General features: G+C 35.9%; 1 protein-coding gene and 1 long non-coding RNA gene across 3 annotated transcripts; both read right to left on the bottom strand.

Annotated features, from left to right (window-relative positions):
* Positions 1-12,328, bottom strand: LOC132643785 (uncharacterized). The gene is made up of 17 exons (XM_060360318.1): positions 12,292-12,328; positions 12,134-12,210; positions 10,553-11,132; positions 10,307-10,452; positions 9,819-10,136; positions 6,678-6,791; positions 6,478-6,591; positions 6,262-6,387; positions 5,779-5,925; positions 5,286-5,471; positions 4,953-5,184; positions 4,718-4,840; positions 4,468-4,604; positions 4,089-4,253; positions 720-847; positions 392-622; positions 1-223 (listed from the first exon to the last, which is right to left on the bottom strand). The coding sequence occupies exons 1-17, from the start codon at positions 12,326-12,328 to the stop codon at positions 1-3; spliced, it is 3,084 nt and encodes a 1,027-aa protein (XP_060216301.1).
* Positions 12,329-13,077: 749 nt separating this feature from the next.
* Positions 13,078-17,412, bottom strand: LOC132600747 (uncharacterized). 2 transcript variants are annotated; one of them, XR_009567304.1, is made up of 3 exons: positions 16,274-17,412; positions 15,688-15,750; positions 13,078-14,669 (listed from the first exon to the last, which is right to left on the bottom strand). It is a non-coding gene; the product is annotated as an uncharacterized LOC132600747 (long non-coding RNA). The 2 variants fall into 2 exon arrangements; XR_009567303.1 differs by lacking the exon at positions 16,274-17,412 and having other exon boundaries at positions 15,688-16,191.
* Between the last annotated feature and the right edge of the window lie 3,865 nt (positions 17,413-21,277).

Genomic DNA, 21,277 nt, shown 5'->3' with positions numbered 1-21,277 from the left:
TCAAACATCAATTGCATCTACAGTGTCGTAATCGATTGCTGGCCTAATCGGTCTTGGTGGAACTTCATTATCACTCTTTGCATTGTCAGCAACCTTGCCTTCAGCGCAGTCCCATAAGAGTGCACCGTATCTCATACGCTGCATGTGTGCATCAATGACATCTAGAATCCTTTCACCCGATGTCAAATACTCAGCATACGCTGCCACAAAAACACCACAGTCCCTAAAAAAAAAAAATAAGAACTTGTATTAGAAAATATATGTTTCAAGTTCTAAACAAGGTATCTCAAGTTCAAACAACTCATGTATTTTAGAAGAATAATAAATTGATATGATATATCATGAATTTGATACTCGATGATATTTTTAAAAATGTATGTCTACAACTTACGTGCTACCAGCAGTTTGATGCGGAAGATTATCAACATAGACAACTTCAAGGATATCGATCTGTCCCTTATCCGCATATGCTGGGTCTTTCACCAAATCTATGCTTTTTTGATTTACATAGAATCCAGCCAGATGTAGGAAATGTGGCAGCTGTGTAGCAAGCTTTTTAATTTCATTCCTAACAGCTGCGTTGTGCCCGGCTGATTGATACGAGTTGTAAACATACAGACGCCTGTACATTTTTTTAAAAAAAAAGAAGAAGAAGAATTCAGCGGCCAATTAATGAATGAAAAGCTAATGATAAATATTTAATTCATCATTAAAAATACCTGTCCTTGAATGAAAGGAGTACCAATAACCAATGATTTTCTTCTTGTATATTCACCGGTATTAGCACGTTGTCAACGGTATGCCACAGGACATTGGCAATAAGCCTGTGGCCCTTAACTGTTATATCCTGTATTTTTAATGTCGGATTATTTGTAAGCGGAGGTGGGGCCCACACGTCAAGATTTTTTTTTGGAGCATGTGACAAGTTATATGAATCACATATGTAAAGTTAAACACAACTCAAGAAGGACCCTTGAGCCAAATCAAAGTGGAAGCCCTCCGAACGAATATTTTTAAGAAAACGTTTTCGGGTGACCTGACTTTGAGGAGCCAAAACGGTATTATAAGTTTGGAATTTGGAAACATACTAAGAAATATAAGTTGTAGATAATTGAATTAGCTTTCCAACCATAGGTCGTGGGTTCCCAGGTGATATCGGTACAAGGAGATATGAACGTTTTAAGTCCGAAAGGTCAGTGGGCTAGGCCCAACTCGGGGCCAACCGGGTTAGGCTCAAAAAAATAAATAAGAGACAAATGAGGCCCAAGTGAGGAGGTGGCCGGCCATGGTCCTTAATAAAGGACCCAAGCCCATTTAAACTAGTCATGTGATAAATGTATAAAAGACCATTTAGTCAACATTTATCACTTAGAAGTTTCAAGAAAATTAGAAGAGGAGAAAAACAAAAAAATGAAGAGCAAAAGAAACATGGCATTCGGCCATGCCCTCCAATTTTTGCCCCTTTGAAATCTTCTCCCAAAAATTATTTTCTTGTGGTATTCCTACTAATTCAAGGGTCCTCTACAACTTGGTGTAGTTATTTTGGAAGAAAGGGCACTTGTTTCATCAATTTGACAACTTGGTCAAGTGAAGAAGTTTGGAGAGAAAGGTAAGAATTAATTCCTTTTTATCATATTATGAAGGTTTGTTTATGTTGTAGTATGTAGAAATGGGTAGAATTTATGGAAATATGGAAGTTTGCAAAGTGGGTGTGCATATATGTAAGTGGCCGTACATGTATATTGTTGTATAGATAATATGAGTTGAATTTTATGTTATATTCTAGTTGTGGTTATGGTGGAATTCATATTGGAAATGGAAGTTGAATGACTTTGGTTGAGGTTGGAAATATGGAATATAGCCATGTGGTGTATGGAAGTAGAATGGAAATGGATTAATTTTGTTTAATGTGTTAGTTGTGTTGTGGTGATCCTTATAATGTAAATGAAGGTTAAATGGTTTAAGTTGGTATTGAATTGGAATGTTGAAGATTATGTCACTTTAGAATGATTTTGTGACATTATGGAAATGAAGTTGTTAAGATGTAAATCATGATTATGGTTGATGAAATTGGAAGATGGAAATATGTTATGAATATGTATGTTGAAGATTAGAAGTTTTGGATGGATTATGGTTTTGGTGAAAAATTTGTATACTTTGTATATTTTGTGAATATTTCGTTGAAATGATATGAAATATTTCCAAATTGTATTGTAATGATCTTGATTGGTAAATGAATATGAGAAGGTTGGTATTGATTTGAAAATGTGAAGCTGGAATGAAAACTATTACACTATGTTGGAAAGGAGACTAGTTATGCTATATTGTGTTTTGTGATGATTATTGGTATTGTTGTTGGTATGGTTGTTGATATTTGAGCCGAGTTAAATCTCGGGGATGTTGTATGTATAGGGGAGATGCTGCCCAAATTTTTGTAGACAAGTATTGGTTAAAATTGAAATCTTAAAGCCTTACAATTAACATTTGGTAATTGTGACCAAATTGTAGATTTTGGCGAACTTGAAACTTGATTTTGGAGACGTGTATGAAGCGGAAAAGGTATGTAAGGCTTCACTCTTCCTTCTTTGGCATGTCTTAGACATAATAGGTTTGAATACGAGCCTCGGAGACGATCTTATTCCTAGAAATCCGAGTTTGAAATTAACCTTTTTTCATTCAATAGAATTGAATTAAGCTTTCCATAACTTGTTGAGACAGTTGCATCTAACGTCTATAACTTGTCAAATGAAATCGGATTACATTAAAACCTTCATAGGTGTTGTGATTATCCTAATGAGAATATTTCTATGATGAATATGACGAATATGGTTTCATGGTCAAAGATCACGAGTTATGGACTCAATATGAATATGAGAAAATAGAGTTAGTTCCTAATCCTCAATCTTATTTCTTTGAACACGACTCTACTTTCTAAAGACTTCAAGAATACAAGGTGACGCCTTATGAGGTTTGTGATCTTATTATATGTCTTTTCTTAATACTACTCTACGTTTATGGTCTCGCTTTATAGTACTAGTTCCTCCAAGGCGAGACAAAGTGACCATGGTTATTCCATAAGATAATCGGAGGCTACCGACCTTATGTCACTCCGATATGGACACGATTTTCTTTAGGCTCTCATGCATGCTGTTTACATGTTATAAGTATATATATATGTATATGGGGAAGATTGGAAAAGGGAAAGCGCTATAGACGCACAGCCACCTGATCAGTTGGAGTATGGTACATGATATCGTCCCGGACGCGGGATGCCCGGACGCGGGATATATGGTTAAATGGATCGGGGCCGACGCCTCGGCAATATGACATGTTCTATTTTCTATATATATGAAAAGAAATGTCTTCCTAAGAAAGTAAAGTAATATATATGTATATGGACCGGGCTGCACGTTCCGCAGCAATATGTTATAGTATATGCACATATGGATCGGGCTGCACGTTCCGCAGCGTCAAACATGCATGGTATTCGCCCAAGGGCACTTATATGCACAGGTTATTTTTCTACCTCATGATATGCTCGGTATTTCATTGATGTAGTTATCCATGTTCTATATCTCCTGTATGTTATTATTCATGCCTTACATACTCGGTACATTACTCGTACTGACGTCCCTTCTTGTGGACGCTGCGTTTCATGCCACGCAGGTGAGCAGGCGGACAGGTTTGGTTCCTAGGAGCCCTATCGGCGGTACACTAGCAGCGCTCCAGTTGTTCCGGAGCCTCAGTTTCTTGGTACTTTTTTTTTTGTGTACATATTCGGGCACGACAGTACCCGGCCCTCTTTGTTACCATATGTATTTTGTTAGAGGCTCGTAGACAGACATGTACAGTCAGATGTTTCATAATCTTGGTTGTCCCTGTCGATGTATATTAAATTAGTAAAGTTTATTAGTATATGTTTACAATAGTTCTATTAATGATAATACTAAGTAAAGAAATAACGGTATAGTTCATACGACCCACTTAGTAATAAAAATATGACGCGAGATAAGGGGTGCTCGGTACAAGTATCGGGTACCCGTCGCGACCCCTAGTTGGGTCGTGACATTAACATACTCAATCAATACTTGCTCTTCATTTGCCACATTTGTCTGTGTTTCAACATTGCGATATGCGTGGTGGACCACATCAATTCTCTGCTTGAATAGGCAGTCAACAATGGTGAAGCTGAAATTGTTCCTTTTATCGTACTTTCCTTTCTTCCGAAAGTAATAGAAAATGACGTCAATGTGCTGGAATTGTTTAAAAATACATAAATTAGATCACAGTCAAATACATAAAAAACTTTGTAGTAGCAAAAATGTGGATTTCAGAACCTCTCTGTATTTTACAAAAACACAGCAGACCGAATGTCCTGAAATACATCCATCTCTGTATTTTACAAATACACAAAGTGCATTTGTAAAACAACTAGTTGATAGGCATATCATTGCTGATAAAAATCACCTCGTCATTCCAAAGCTGACCATCCATCGATAACAGGTAAAACCAGTTCTTATCATTGACAGTTGTGATGCCAAAATTGAATTTGACTCCATTGTCAAAAACTGCCATTTTTTTTGTAATGGTCTTCGTTGTTCTTTCTGCAGCAACAAAAAAACCAAATACATCAACTTATTCACAAAAATCATGCGGAATCACTATATGTAAAACTGGGAGAAAAACACATACTTGCTATCGTGCCTCACAAGCAGACCGTTTCGGAGCCAAGTACGGTATACATCCACCATCTGTACATCAAGTGGACCAGTAATGGGATCTATCTGGAATGGATATTTTTTGTCAAACCAATGTACATGATTCTTGCCCGAACTACTACCTGTGTATTTGGTCTTTAAACATTAACAGTTGCGTATTAAAAAAACAAACAAGTAAATTAAAAAGTAGATATATACCAAACTCTGTCACAAACGGTGAAGACTTGTATTTACTGGGGCGTGTAGCTCGTGTGACTGATGGATGTAACATGATTTCTTTCCCTGGGGTTTGGCTTGGTAAATACTCATCAGGCAACAACCACTGAGACAATGGCTGCGCGTTACAAACTGCTGCCTGGGGTTCCTCTAAGACAGTTGAGCTGGTGTTTTCCTCGGTTTTTTCTGCGTGAACTTGTTCGTTAGTCATTTCTGATTCTGCTATATTTGCTAGCACCTGTGCGATCATCTACTAAAAAAAAAATACAAAAAAGAAACATTATTCAATCACTTGTATGATACATTTTAAAATCGAAAACATGGGTGAATCAGAATTCGTTGTTATCGAACCTCAGAATTATTTGAATCATCAGAACATTTTTTCTCTTCCGTTGTATGTTTCCCCGAACGTTCAACCGAAGTCTTCGGTTCTCCTGAAAGATCACCTCCTTCTGCAATCTCTTCGGTTGAAGCTTCCATCGTATCGCCGCTCTCATTGCCAATATCAACTTGAATATCCGGTGCAATACCCTTTTCCTTAAAAAAAACACAGGCCAAAAGTCTATAAAAATACATGAATTTAATAGATAAAGAACTATATAAAATACATAAATACATGAGAAAAGTATTTGTTGATGATGTCCAAAAGCAGTAAACAAATACATAAAGAAAACAGTGAACAGTCATGGTGTGAAACAAACAGTACACAAAAAAATACATGACACTACTCTTGTCATATTAATATCAAATACATAATATTTTAAATGCCAGTAGTTCCCAAATTTTCAGCATACCTGAATTATATTTTTTTTAAAATAAGATATAAAAATGAATAAAAAAATACCTCTGTTGGATCCACCAGACGTTCAACCGAAGTCTTCGGTTCTCTTGAATGATCACCTCCTTCCGCAATCTCTTCGGTTGAAGCTTTCAGCGTATCGCCGCTATCATTGCCAATACCTACTTGAATATCCGGTGCAAGACCCTTCTCCTTATAAAAAACACAGGCCAAAGTATACAAAATAAATGAATGTAATAGATAAAAAATAATATTAAATACATAAATACATAGAAGTATTTGTTGATGATGTCCAAAAGCAGTAAACAAATACATAAGGAAAACAGTGAACAGTCATGCTGTCATACAAAACAGTACACAAAAAAAATACATGACACTATTGTTTTTCATATCAATAACAAATACATAATAGTTTAAAGTCCAATAGATCCCAATTTTTCATCATGTCTGCATTATCTTTTATTAAAAAATAACATATAAAAATTATTAAAAAATGATAAATACATAAAAAAAAATATATATATATACCTCTGTTGGATGCACATCACCCGTATCAGTCTCCATGTGAATATCGTCACCATGGTCCATGTAATCATCAACTTGTTGATGTATGTTGCCATCATGTAAAGGAACATGAGTTTTACTATCATCATCCTAAAAGAAATATGTATTTGTTAGATACATATGCTTCCTACTTCACACTGAAGGCAATCGTTTGAATATGTATTTATTGTTTTTTTTTACCTTTTCTGAGTTTTGTTTCCCTTTGACATGTTCCAAAACCTTTTTGAAAATTTTATCAATAGTTTTGCGAAGATCCTTGAGCTCAGTAAAAACAACCTTGAATTCAGCAAGCACCTAAATGGTAAAAACAACAAATTCATCATAAAAATCCTCATTTGCTTGTAGTTTGATGAATATCAAAATAAAATTAGAAAACTTACTTCCTGCTTAAATTGATTAAGTTCCTGCCTCAAACTTGTGAGGTCAACTGATTTGCTGGTGGATACGTCGTCAACAGGAACGCGGTGGACAGTTGCAGCAGCTTTTTCTTTTTCCTTTGATTGAACTGGCTTATTGTCACGCCCCGAACCATGGCCTGGACGTAACACGGCACTCGGTGCCTGACTACATGTGACCGAGCGAACCACATGACTTGCTAAATCATCATGATGCATAACATAAGCGGAATATAACGTGAATGCATGATGAGCCTTTGTAAAACGTAATAATTCATAATACTTAATAAAGTACTTGTTTAAAACATGAGTGAGCCAAAATGGCTATACGACTCCATATGTCTGATATAACATAACTGACTGGTCTAGTCTATGAAACCTCTATCATGAGTCTGACTGGAAAACATAATTACTGGGACAAGGCCCCCAGCATACCTTTAGATGCATAATTAATCATAAAGTAAAAGTTGACTAAACCCCGAATGAGATGGGGCTCACCAATAAGCTGATACGAGCAAATCCTAATGATCAGAAGCGTCGTCCTGTAAATCCGTACCTGCATCGTAAAATACAGGCCCCCGGGAAATATAAAGGGGACATCAGCACATTGAATGTACTGGTATGTCAAGTAACCGGAAGAAACAACATGGGACATGGAATAACATGATAAGAACTGAAACTGAAAACTTGGACATGAACATGAGCATGAGCATGAGTATATATATATATATATATATATATATATATAACATGAGTAAAACATGATAAGTAGGGAGAGCATTTCATAAACCGACATATCATATCATATCATATCATATCATATCATATCATATCATATCATATCATATCATATCATATCACCACGTGGGTACGTGGAGTCTGGTACCTCGCCGGACCAGCAGAGCCCCTATACCTTGCCAAGGTATAAGGTAGTAATTTACCACGTGGGTACGTGGAGTCTGGTACCTCGCCGGACCAGCAGAGCCCTCATACCTTGCCTGAGGTAGTAAGGTACCTGATGGATCCATTCAGTGTAAAATTAAGGTATCGTCTTATCTGGGCGGAGCGATCCTTGTCCTACGGTGGCTCCGTAGTTTCAGGCTATCTGAGCCTTCTCGGTAATTTGTGCAACTCCCAAAAACATGAACATAATATATTTGGCTAAGAAGCCCATGACTTTCGCGGATTTACTTGTACTTGTCTTGAAATCATGATTTCATGAAATGACTTGTAAACATGGTTTCATGAAATGGCTTGTAAACATGGTTTCATGAAATAATCTTGTAAACATGTTCTTGATTCATGAGTAATACAATAGTTCATAATCATATATTTGTAGTTGACTTGAAAACATGTTTATAACTTGCAAAAATAACTCATGCAGTTTCATATGAACATAATGAGAACACATGAGGAAGAATTCATGATTCATGGATTAAGCTAGGATCCCTAATGTCCGTAATGGAAGATTAGGAATACAATAACGAACATAGATACGGAATTCGTGTACATACATACATAATTACGGGCTACCAATATGTTGGGTTTAATGCCCTAGGATTTGAACTTCATAGATTTTACGAAACGGATCATGGGGAAGAACGTAGAGATTCCCACATGTGGATGGAAGTTCTACATACCTTAACTTCCCGCTTTTGAGCGTAACACAATGTCCTTCAATCCCTTCAACTTCAATCTATAGCAATACAAGCCATAGGGATTCTATATTAGCAACAATATCCATGTTTTGTTCATCTAAGCATTTTATCAAACACTTAGTGGGCATGAAGCTCTATAACCCTCATTAATGGTGTTTTCTTCACCCAATCCCCATTCTATTACTTCTAGCTAATTCTACAATATCAATTAGATGTAATTAACATCATTCTTCATCAACCATATGAATACAACAATCCCAAGTCAACAATCCAACAACTCTAGCATAGTTCATATAATTCTCTTCTTCAAACCCAATTATTATTCTCCCAAGAATTCATCAATTCACAACCATAAATGATTAGGGAGTAGAAACATTACCTTTCAAGAGTAGTCACCACGAAATCAACACCCCCAAGTTCGATCCTTAGCTTAGAATGACGGCAACAACTTGTACTACACTTTATCCTTCACGAGCTTCGGGATTCGGGGCCTTAAACTTGGTTGATTCTCTACTTTCTCTCTCTAGTTTCCCTTCTCTCTCACTTCCTCTCTCTAAAATCTGAATTTGGAGAAAGAAATGGGCTGCTAGGGCTAATATTTTCCTTATATACCAAGGGGAAAATGGGTTGACCCAACTTGAAAACGGGTTGGGACCTATCTGTCTTAAAACGTCCATATCTCCTTATCCCGACGTCTCCTGTGAACCCACAACCTATGGTTGGAAAGGTATTTCAATTATCTACAACTTTCGTTCTTTGAGTTTTCCCAAATTCCCAAGTTATGATAGGGTTATGGCCTCCCGAAGTCAGGTGACCCGAAACGTACATACGGACCAAGATACGGTCACTGTTACGGTCCCGTAACACGAGGTACGGACCGTAACTTGGTGAAAATTTCCAGTGAGGTTCTGGAAATTTTCGGGACGTTACGGTCCACTGTTACGGCCCGTAACACGTGTTACGGTCCGTAACGTCACCGTTACGCTGACAGAATTTCCAGCGAACAGGCTTCAGTAAAATGGGCATAACTCTTTGCACAGATGTCCGTTTGACCCCCATAAGATACCGTTGGAAAGATATTTCAAAGGGCTACAACTTGCATCAAGGAGGTTTTCTCAAATTACCAACGGAATTGCATGAAATTTGACTGGAAGGCAGACGTATCAAAAACTTAGCCGATTCTATAAGATTTCAAGTGCCTTACTATTAGCCATATTGAGACGATCATATCTCCTTGCTCCGATCTATGATTGGCTTGATCCTTATATCGTTAGAAAGGTATTTATACATACTACAACTTCATTGATATTACCTTCCAAAATTCCAAACCGATCAAGGAGTTATCGCCGCCCGAAATAGGCCTATCAACCATTTTCGCAAAACGTTCAAACCTTTAATGTTTCCACTAGAACTCTAATGATATAAGCTTAAACTTAGTTCCAAGATGCGGGGTGTTACACTTATCTACCACCGAAGCAGATTTTTTAGATGATTGTCCAACTGTAGGTTTTTTTGGGATAGTGGTTGGTGACTTCTGCACAAGCAATGCTGCCGTCGACATCTTCCTGGGCTTCTTGTGCGGTGGAGATTTTGAAGCATCGTTCTTTTGAGTTTTCTTGGCAGCGGCAACATGGGGAGGTGTTGTGGTAAAATCAGCATATTCATTTTCCTCCTCTTGGTGTGTTTGGGGTGGTGGTGCACGTCTGTTGACCAGATATGCACGCAGACCAAGCTTCTCAACCTCTGATATGGTCGGAACAATGTTGTTGAATTTACAACTAATGTCCTGCACATAATATATTTTGAACTGTCAGTTCAGAACCTCTGTGTATTTGTAGACCTATATTGCTGAAAAAAAACCTATCTGTATTTAACAAATACACAGCAGCAAAAATTACGCAAACTGCACGTGTAAAAAACTAGTTGGTAAGCATATATTTAATGTAAGTATTTTACCTCACCGTCCTTAAACATGCCCAACATCAAGTAGTTAACAGATGGCTTTGGGTTCACTGTTCTCCAATTAAACATTCTTGGGATTCGGCTTCCGGTTTTAACCATTAAATTAGGGTCAACATTAGAGCAACACTCATATATCCACACTTGCATAGCAAAAAGGGAAACATCGTAGACAATAAAACTGCTTCGGCTTGTCCATCTTGTGGTGAATACTCTTAATCAAATCATCAAATGCTTCCTTACCCCAAGTATGTTCATTGTACTGTTCACTCTCCACCAAGTCAAAATGATGTCTTGGGACAGTGACGTTCCTCTTTTCACTTGAAAGTATGTAATTATGAATGAAATACAGGATAGCAATCTTTACAGCATCTTCATCTGCGTTATCACCAACACCCCAATCCTTGTCTTCAAAGCACTTATTTAAAGTCATCTTTAAAACACTATTACCAGAACCACCGAAATATTGATCCAACAATATGTTAGAACCCTCGTCAAAAACAACTTCATCCCCGTAACACTTCAAACCAGTAATTAAAGCAAATTCAAAAAGACCGAATGTCAATTTCGTCCCGTTAATATCGATAACAAACGCATCACTATTACTACGCTTCAACTCCCTAACCATAAAACACCTAAATAACTGACCCTGCACCTCGGTGTCAACTTGCATCTGCATATATTTTCCAAAAACAGTTTTGGAAAATAGCTTGAATTGTCTATCTGTCAGTTTTTCCTTCAACTCATCTTTAATGTTATGGTTCATATATGAAGCATAACGTATCAGTTGAGTGGGGGGACGTTTAACCAGGAATTTAGAGGCCTGAAAGTTTGAATATAATGGCAACACATGAGATACAAAAATACATACGAATGCTATCACAGTCATTAAATACATGCAAACAAAAAAACAGTCATTAGGATGTTTAGCTGACAAAAGTTGAACAAATACACCTTTTATCTGACACATACACATCCTTGCTTTTTAAAACATACATAACCTGTTATTAATTTGAAAATTGCACAAATGTAAGGAATTACAAATACATGATACATAGTTTTATATTTTGGTAGCAAAAATGGTTAGTGAAAATTGCACAAATGTAAGGAATTACAAATACATGATACATAGTTTTATATTTTGGTAGCAAAAATGGTGAGTGAAATACATGACACAGTTGTATGTATGTTTTATATACAAACTCTTTCAAAACACAACAAAAATAAATACGAATGTTATCCCATATGAATTGTTCAGATCAATAAATACATGGAAACAAAAACACAATTATTAAAGATGTTTAGCTGACAAAAGTTGAACAAATACCCCTTTTATCTAACATTTACACATGCCTGCTTTTTAAAACATACATAACCTGTTATTAAATTGAATAAATACACAAATGTGAGGAATTACAAATACATGATACATAGTTTTATATTTTGATACCAAAAATGGTTAGTGCAATACATGACATAGTTGTATGTATGCTTCATATACAAAACTAATTCAAACAATACAAAAATACATACGAATGCTATCCCCTCTATTAATGAAATGTTCAGATCAGTAAATACATGCAACTATACTTACGGAAGCGGTCAAAAATACATCAATCATTAACCGAATTTGTGCAACATGTACAATATAATTTTATTCACAAAATATATATATATATATATATATATATATATATATATATATATAATAAATGAAAAACGGCATCTGTCTCTACAACATTCTTCCCTTTGCTACTATAAGCAACATCAGATGTTTTTCTCCTCTTTGTGGCAGTATCAAAATCATTTTTTTTCCAAATTAACAGTTGAAGGAATTCTGATTCTGGAAGGATCATGGATTTTCTTAGATCTCCTTTCAGCAACAAATTTCTCAGCAGAAGCTGCATCAAAATCATGTTGTTACTGAGAAATACCCAAATCAAAAGAAGGGGAATCTAAATTTTGAAGAGTATGTGGGATACCTCTTGTAACCCTACCAGATGTGCTTTCATCCGCCATTAATTGATGTTTTTCACTACTCAAAATGGGAAACCCTAAGCATTGAAAGTTATAATTTTTGAAAACAGTCAAGAATATTGAATTAAGTTGACTAAAATACACAAAATAATGAAAACTTACACAAATACACAGCCACCCACGAATCTCGGCAAAGTAAATGTAGTGGAATCATGCTTGATGGTAATGGATAGATTCTGATGAGAAAAAAACGGCTAAAATTAATGGAAAGGGAGAGAGAAACTAACGTATATTACGTGCGTTTCAAATATGAGAAGTTGGGATAGTGTTTACCTTTATTTACGGTGTATTTGAGAACTGATAAGTGGAAGTTACTGTTGTATCTAGAATGGGTAATTTAGAAAATTAATTAGCTATTATTATTAATTTTAGTAAAAGGTAGTTATTAACATTAAATAGGTAGTAAAAGTAGCTATAACAAGTAAATTTTCCTATTTTGTACGGGTTAGGTTTTTTTTTTAATTACTTTTTTATAACAGGGTATTTAGATAATGGAAGGGTATTTACGTAATTTAACTTTTATGTTAGGAGTTTCATGCTTTTAATATAGTATAGATTTATTGATACAGTAAAAATTTGATGTGTTTCACTAAGCTCAATGGATCTTTTTCCTGGTTCCTAATTTCTTGATGTGCTTCAAAGACTGCTCTCTCTCAATATGTCATTCTCTCTCAATACGCAAAGGAACATTTGTACATAAATATATATGAATTAAAACCTACACAAAAATCAAAATAGAAATCACTAACTATTGCCGACACCATGTGAAACGGACAACTTTGGACAAGTCCAAGTATCGTTAAAGGATTTGTGGCTAGAAATAAAATAGAAAATTTGATATTTAACGAAATGTATCTTTTTCAAGTCTCTCATAGATGCAGAAACTCAGGCAATTTCCTCCTTTTGAACCACTCTGTTGACCTTGTTACTTGAGAGTTGTGCATTGAGATCGTTATCAACTTCTATTAAATATGGTATGTTTCCAAATCTCAATCTACTTCTCTTGGTAGGGTCTTTGCAGGAGAGATCATGCCATTATCAGCCATGAAATCCTACAAAACAAAAATATATGACGTTGTGAAAATCAGAAGTGAATATATATGTGCACAACCATTTTGGTAATGAGACCTTTACAAACAGACAATTAATAAAATAATTAAAGCAATTATCTTAATAAATTTAATAGTGAGAGTCGAAATCACCGTGAAATCATTATCTCCATTTGCGACTTGTTCAATATTGAATTTTGGATCCTATCAAACAAAAATATTAACCTCGTTAGAAATTACACTCGATAATAATAAAAGGCTTGGTATCAGGTTTTCCAACCTACATAAAACACAAACACAAAGCAACTCAGGATGAAACTCAAATTAAAACTCCACAAGACTGCAACCAACCCAGTAATTAGATTATAACCATGCAACTAATTCTCTCTCTATCACGATCTAATTATATTATTCAACTCTTTTTTTTATTGGTGCATATTATTCAACTTTTACATGGTTCTAAAAAACTCATCGAGCTAAATAAATTATTGAGTTGGACTTAATACTTGGATTACTTCATCATTATAATTATTTCATCAGAATATATTCTTTTTTAAATATTTAATATGAGGTTGTATCATAATTCTGGCATAACATTAATAAAATCTATGGCATTCATTTCCAGTAAATCTTAGCACAACAACGTTACTGGATCGAATGTCTAACACTGCAATCCTCCCTGTCCACCTTCAGAATCAAGGTATCTAAACAATACCTGAGAGTTGAGAATACCAAAAGCCAGAGGATCATTTCTCCACCACACATTGTCTTTTGCCTTCTATTCTATTCTCATATATTTTAATTTAGAAATACAAAACATCATATGGCAAAGTTATTTTCAACTGCTTTTAAAGAAGGCCAAATGCATAGCCATTGAACTTGTTACAATTTTTCATTTTGACACCTCAACTAGGATTTGTTCCTATTAGACACTCCAACTCAGCAAAAGTGTACCTATTAAACACCAAATACTCTATCCCACATAAAACTCATACGGGTATTCACAAGTGCTTCCTACTTGTGAAAGCAAACAAGTGAAAGTTTGACACGTGTTTTTTCAAAGCCACGTAATTCCAGCTTGGATTAAACTAAAAATTACCAGCATTTCCTTATTGTTTTTCTGTTCACCCCAGATCTGAGAAGAATATCTTGAGTCCGGCAATGGAGGTCAAACTTTTTTGTGCGACTTGTTTCTCCATCATAGATGTCACCATTTTGTGGTAAAAAACCATATTATCAATGGAGTCAAACAAGAAGGTGAATCACATTCTTTCCTACAAGAAAGAGAGAGGTGATGCAGGAGAAAGAATCATGGTTGGATTGAAGAGGTTTTCAAAACTTTGTAAAGAATACCGGAAAGTATTGTAACCCTACTGATCTTCATTATTCATAAAGTTATGCTCTCAACTTTGAAAATGTAGATGATTCTATGAAGATGATGAACTTTTGCATAATTCTTCATCTCGGATTGCTGCTTTTTCTTTGTGTGGAGAAAATGAAGAAAAGGTCATGTCTGGATGGATTTTGATTTCTGGTCTTAGTTTGCTTTTTAAATTGCTTCATTTTGAGGTGAAGAATCGATTTTAATTTTTGGATAGGTGAAAAACCACCATGTATTCAGCCATCTTTTTTTTCATATTTTCTTGAAAATAATGGTGGAAGTCTATGACTTTTGAATCATTAACCTAACTGGGCTGTTTTTGGAATTGCTTGCTTGATGGATTAATCATAGTTGAAAACGAGATGAATCTGCAAGAAAATAAGGAAGGGGGAAATCTACTGGAGATGGTGATAGTGATAGAGAAGATGAACGACAGAATTATTTAGATCAATTCACACGTCAAAGGAAAGTTTGAACACTTTCTATGTATGTCAACATTTTGTGTTTAATAGATACACTTTTACTGAGTTAGAGTATCTAATAGGAACAAGCCATAGTTAAGGTGTCAAAATGAAAAATTGTGACAAGTTCAAGGGACTGCATATGTATTTGGCCTTTAAAGAGTGTCAGGGGTTTCTCGTTTTCAACATTAACAACTTTTCCATTGTAGAATCCACTTACATAAGTGTAAGAGAAAATCATGTCATACCAACAAACATCAATTGCTGCACCTACTGTTCATATCTCCTACTTAACTTTTGTTGTTCAGCATTCAAATCACATGAAATCGTGAATCGACAGTGACCATGAATGGAATAAATTAAAAAGTTAAATCTATACCAAACACAAGAATTAAAAAAAAAAGGTTGAAGTTTAAAAGAGAAAAGGCTATGAATTAAAAAAGAAATTACCTGGAAGCTGCCTTTCCTATGAACATATGGATAGCTTCATCAAGCTATTTTACACATCCACAACTGCAATTGTTTCATAAAAACAGTACATATATAAAGGCTACCTTTATTATATTCTAAGAAAATTACTAATGAATCCGAGAGTGGTAAAATGGGATATTGAATGAAAACAATTTAAAACAAATCACCATAGTTTATGCCCATCTTCAGAGTAAAACAAATAACATATCAAAGTTTGTCGCGGAGAAAATAATTTCAACACCAGATTATGTTAGCGCGCTATACCCAGCAACATATGCTGGATTCTCTTCATTAAATGCCTTACTAAAGTCCTGACCAAAACATGGCCCAAAGCACATCATCTAATTTCGATTTATTCTCAGACACAAACTAACGGATTTTCTGAAGATGGTATAAATAACACAGCGAACCCATATCTAATCCCAAAGATTCGAAAATTATGCTCTTCATGACGAACTTTGTAATTGAAATAAATACAATATATATATATATATATATATAACAGCAAAAAAAAACCTACAAACCGACTGAGTTGACGACGACGACGACAACAACAACAACATACCCAGTGAATCCCACAACGCGAGGTCTGGGGAGGGTAGAGTGTACGCAGACCTTACCCCCACCTTAGGTAGGGAGGCTGTTTCCGAAAGACCCTCGGCTCAAGAAAAAGGATAGGAAAGGTCAGATACGGGTAAACAAATCAAAGCAATTATGAAAATGAAAATAATGAAAGTAAATAAGCCATTATAAATCAACAGTTACTCGCAGAAATCAAGAGACAAGAAACTATAGAGCAATATAACTACTCGTAAGAAAGGATAAACGTGACTACCTACTAGCCTTCTACCCTAATATGAGTCCTCCATACCCTCCTATGTAAGGTCATGTTCTCGGTAAGCAGGAAATGCGCCATGTCCTGTCTAATCACCTCCCCCCAATATTTTTTCGGTCTACCTCTACCTCTTCTGAAACCGATTGAGTTGACATCAAATAAAATAGAACTTGAGAGTAAGCATAAAAAGAGATGCATAATTCTGTATTGCAAGTGAACTCAGAAAATCAGCACGAAATACCGAAGAAAGAACAAAGCCCATTATAACAGCGAAATTGGAGCACTTGTGTCACTTTCAACTTTTCATTCTGGATCTAAAAGAAAGGGATTTGGTAGCGACAGTTTCATTTATAATGGAATAAAGAATACAAAACACATAAGAATTGATAGAGAGGTCAACGTAGCTCTATGGTAGGAGTAGGTATTTGACACGGTTTGGGAGAGGTAGTATTACTAGGAAAGGAATTCTACGGTGTAACAGTAAGAAGAACAGTACAGAGGATTAATTTTCAAGAAATCCTTTGTTTGTAAATATTATTCATGGTATCAAGAGCTTTGGTTCTAATCTAAGTTTTCTTGTATCCTAAACCCTGTTCCACGTTCTACAATGGCTGGTACATCTACTTCCGCTCTTTACCTTTCACCAGCCACTCTCCATCAATTCATAACTATATGTCCCATAAAATTGAAATCTTCAAACTACCTTGTTTGGAGAACCCAAATAACCCAATTGATGCAGACCTTGAAGATGGGTGACATTATTGCAAAAGAACCACCACCTAAGGTCGTTTTAAACTAAAAGGATGAAGAATGCCCAAATCCTAAGTTTATAGACTGGGAAGAAAAGGACGTTTTGGTGAGAAGTTAGCTAACTGACTGAAGAGTCAATGTTCCTTATCATTGGATGCACTTCGGCCAAACAAATTTGGGAGAGTCTTGAGGACAATTATCTACAAGCTAGTAAAGATAAAGAACTTCAATTGAAACAACAAATTCAAAGCATCAAGATGGGATCAGAGTCGGTGGATGAATACATAAAAGAATTCAAGGGAATTTGTGATAGCCTCACTGCTATACACAAACCCTTAGACGAAGATTGCAAAGTTATAAATTTTGCTAAAGGTCTTGGAAATAAATACACGACCTTGAGGACCGTAATGTTAGGAAAACCTCCATATCCGACCTTCGCTCAGTTTGTAAATGCACTGAGAGGGTATGATATGAGATAAGAAGATAATGAGAAAGATCATGTGGATCAAGCAATGCTTTTCAAGCCCAGAAAAAGCTAGGTTCATTTGGCAAAGGTAGAGGAAACTCCTCCCGAGCGAACCCGCTGGTTCTCATTATACTCCTAATCTCACTGGACTCTTAAGTCATGAAATGAGATGCATAATGGAAGCTTTTCAAAAACATTCTTTTCGTCTTTCTCAAATTAAGTAAAATCTGTAATCATATGAAATCTGTAAAATAATGCATAATGATACATCGGCTTAAATAGCCGCTTATAAGACCGGCATACTGTGTACATGACTCTGTCTGCAAAGTCTCTAACATAAATCAATATACTGTAACATAGATACTCTAACTCGGCAACGCTCCGGAAAGAAATGGAGCTCGCCAATCCAGCTGAAACATCTTCTAGCAATATCCTCTACTCATCTGTATACACCTGCGTGGCATGAAACGCAGCACCCACAAGAAGGGGCGTCAGTACGAATAATGTACTGAGTATGTAAGGCATGTGTAACAACATAACATAGATATGAAAAGTAACAAGGAATAAGAGAGATAACCTGTACATCTGAATGCCTCGTAAGGCGGATGTCATGCATGCTTAGCCTTTTAAAAAAACATTTTTATACATATACATAGTACCATGCCCGGCCATTAAGGCTCAGTGTCATATATATATAGTGTCATGCCCGGCCTGTAAGGCTCGGTGTTATCATCATTAGCCCGCGTCCGGGGCAATATCATAACATGCCCACTGCAGTGGTGTGCACATCTACGTGCCTGCCCGGCCGACTATAGCGCAGCGCGGTGTGAGAAAATACATACATATATATAAAGCATGCATAAGAGCCAAGTAAAAGCTATAAGTGCATCGGAGTGACGTAAGGTCGGTACCCTCCGATTATATTATGGAATAATCGTCGTCGCTTTGTCTCACCTTGAAGGAACAATTATTATAAGGTGAGACTATCAATGAAGGATAGCATTAAGAGAAAACATAGAGTAAGATCTTAAATCTCGTAAGGCATCAATTCATATACTTTGGAAGATTTAGAAATAAAGTCACCATCCATGAATAAATTGAGAAATCAATAAATAGCTCGACATACTTATATCGTTATTGAAATCGTAAACTTGGAACCTTTAAACATAAAATCGTTCTCATCATAGTCATCATAATAATATTCTCATTTTTGACATCATCATTGTCATGGAAAAACATATCCATCGTTTTTATCATGAGAGCTCACATAATCACAAACTTTGATTTGGAAAATACGAATATTTTGGAAAACATTTATGGATTATCAGGAAGGAAATCATGCCTTGGAATCTTAGACTTTTTAACTTTTGATAACAAGGGAAATATGGAAACATTTATGAAATCATAACCTAGGGATCATGCATTTGAAAGAAAGGGACGAGCCTTAACTGTTATATCTCGTATTTGCGTACGATGAATTATTCATAAGCTGAGGTGGGGTCCACATGTCGAGATTTTTTTTAGAACATATGACAAGTTATATGAATAATATATGCGAAGTTAAACACAACCCAAGAAGGACCCTTGAGCCAAATCAAAGTGAAAGCCCTCCAAAATAATATTTTTAAGAAAATGTTTTCGGGTGACCTGACTTCGAGGGGAAAGAACGGTATTATAAGTTTGGAATTTGGAAAAATACCAAGAGATAGAAGTTGTAGATAATTGAAATAGCTTTCCAACCATAGGTTGTGGGTCTTCATGTGACATCGGGATAAGGAGATATGGACATTTTAAGGCAGAAAGGTCAAGCTGGGCAATGAATTCGGCCCAACCCGATTCCAAGTCGGGTCAGGCCCATTTTCTTTGCCATTTAATGAAAAATATTCGGCCTTCTCTTTCATTTTTAGACCTCAACAAACCCAGAAATTTCAGAGGTAGAGAGAGAGAGGAGAGAGAGAGAAAGAAACCAAATTTTGACCACAATCTAAGTCCCGAATCGCGATGCTCCTGAAGAGAAAAGTGTTGTACGTCGCGTTGCCTTCAATTTGAGCTAAAAATCAGCCAAGAAAGAGAGGGTGGAAGTGGTTGCTGCATATTTAAGGTAAGATTAAGGTCCATTTTTCATTGTTAACAAGTTTATTTAGAGTTTTAGCGGATTAGAACGGAGAAAATAGCATTATAAACTCGTTTGTTGTTTTGTTGGGATTTATGGATTAAGGGGCTGTTTTAGGTGGATTAAATGGATGGAATTAGCTGAGTTATGATGTATAATAATTGTTGACATTGTTGTTGATGTTGTTGATAAGTTGTTGTTCTTGAATTTGGGAGAATAAAGTGTATAAAGATATTGTATACAAAGCGTATACCGGGCTGTTTTGTGCCGATATTTGGGGCAGTTTTATGTAATTTTCGTGGCTGTTTATTGACAATATTTTGGGGGCTGTTTTATGTAATTTTCGTGGCTGTTTTATGACAATATTTTGGGGCTGTTTTATGTAATTTTTGTGGCTGTTTTGTGACAATATTTTGGAGCTGTTTGGTATAATATTTGTGGCTGTTTTGCGATGATATTTTGGGGACTGTTTTATGGTCGTTATGGACTGTTTTGTCGGCTGGAATATTGGAGGATTGGCTGTAGTTGTTGTTGTTCTTGTTGTTATATTATGGATATACGGAAATAAAGAAGTGTATACAAGCATTGGCATCCGAATGTATATTGGGCTGTTTTGGAAGTAATTTAAGAATGGATTTAAGTCTAGTTTGATATGAAATTGTTGGTATTGTTTTTGTTGGTATTTTGATTGATGTTTGGCTAAGTTGGAATTTCGAGGATTGTTAAGTTTACAGGGGAAATGCTGCCCAATTTTCTCTAGAATTTACGACGCGTCCTTATAATCTATTAACTAATGTTAATATGAATTCTCCCGTGAAGGTAACGACGTGACATTGGGGAAGAGCAAGTGAACGATAACATAGCTAAACGACAAAGGTATGTGAGGCTAGTCCTTTCTTTCTAATGGCATGAATCTTATAGCATAAGTTATTTTCCTCTTCATGAGTTCCTATTTTCCGGAAAGCTAGAAGCCTAAGTCCATAAATGTCTATATAAGATAAGAGATAAGAGATATGATGTCACGACCCGACTAGGGGCCGTGACGAGTACCCGATACTTGTACCGAGCACCCCTTGCTTATCCTTTTACTTTTTCCTCTTAGCAGGCCGTATGAACTGTGCCATATTTTTGTTTTTGAACATTAGCAGCATCATTATGAGCATAGACTAGTCAACTTCATTATCACTTTCTACAACAACATTAACATGCTAGAACACCATATATCTAACTGTACCTGACTGACTGTACATATCTGTCTACGAGCCTCTAGACATAGTACACTTATACATAGAAAGGGTCGAGTACTGTCGTGCCCGAAAATACATACACAAAATAGTACCACGAAAGTGGAGCTCCGGAACAACTGGAGCGCTGTCAACACTGCTGGTAAGGCTTCTAAGGATCA

The sequence above is a fragment of the Lycium barbarum genome, chromosome 6 (assembly GCF_019175385.1).
Source record: "Lycium barbarum isolate Lr01 chromosome 6, ASM1917538v2, whole genome shotgun sequence".
In the NCBI taxonomy this organism is placed as follows: domain Eukaryota; kingdom Viridiplantae; phylum Streptophyta; class Magnoliopsida; order Solanales; family Solanaceae; genus Lycium; species Lycium barbarum.
The sequence above is the reverse complement of the archived record's forward strand: the minus strand, read 5'-3'. Positions and strand labels throughout refer to the sequence as shown.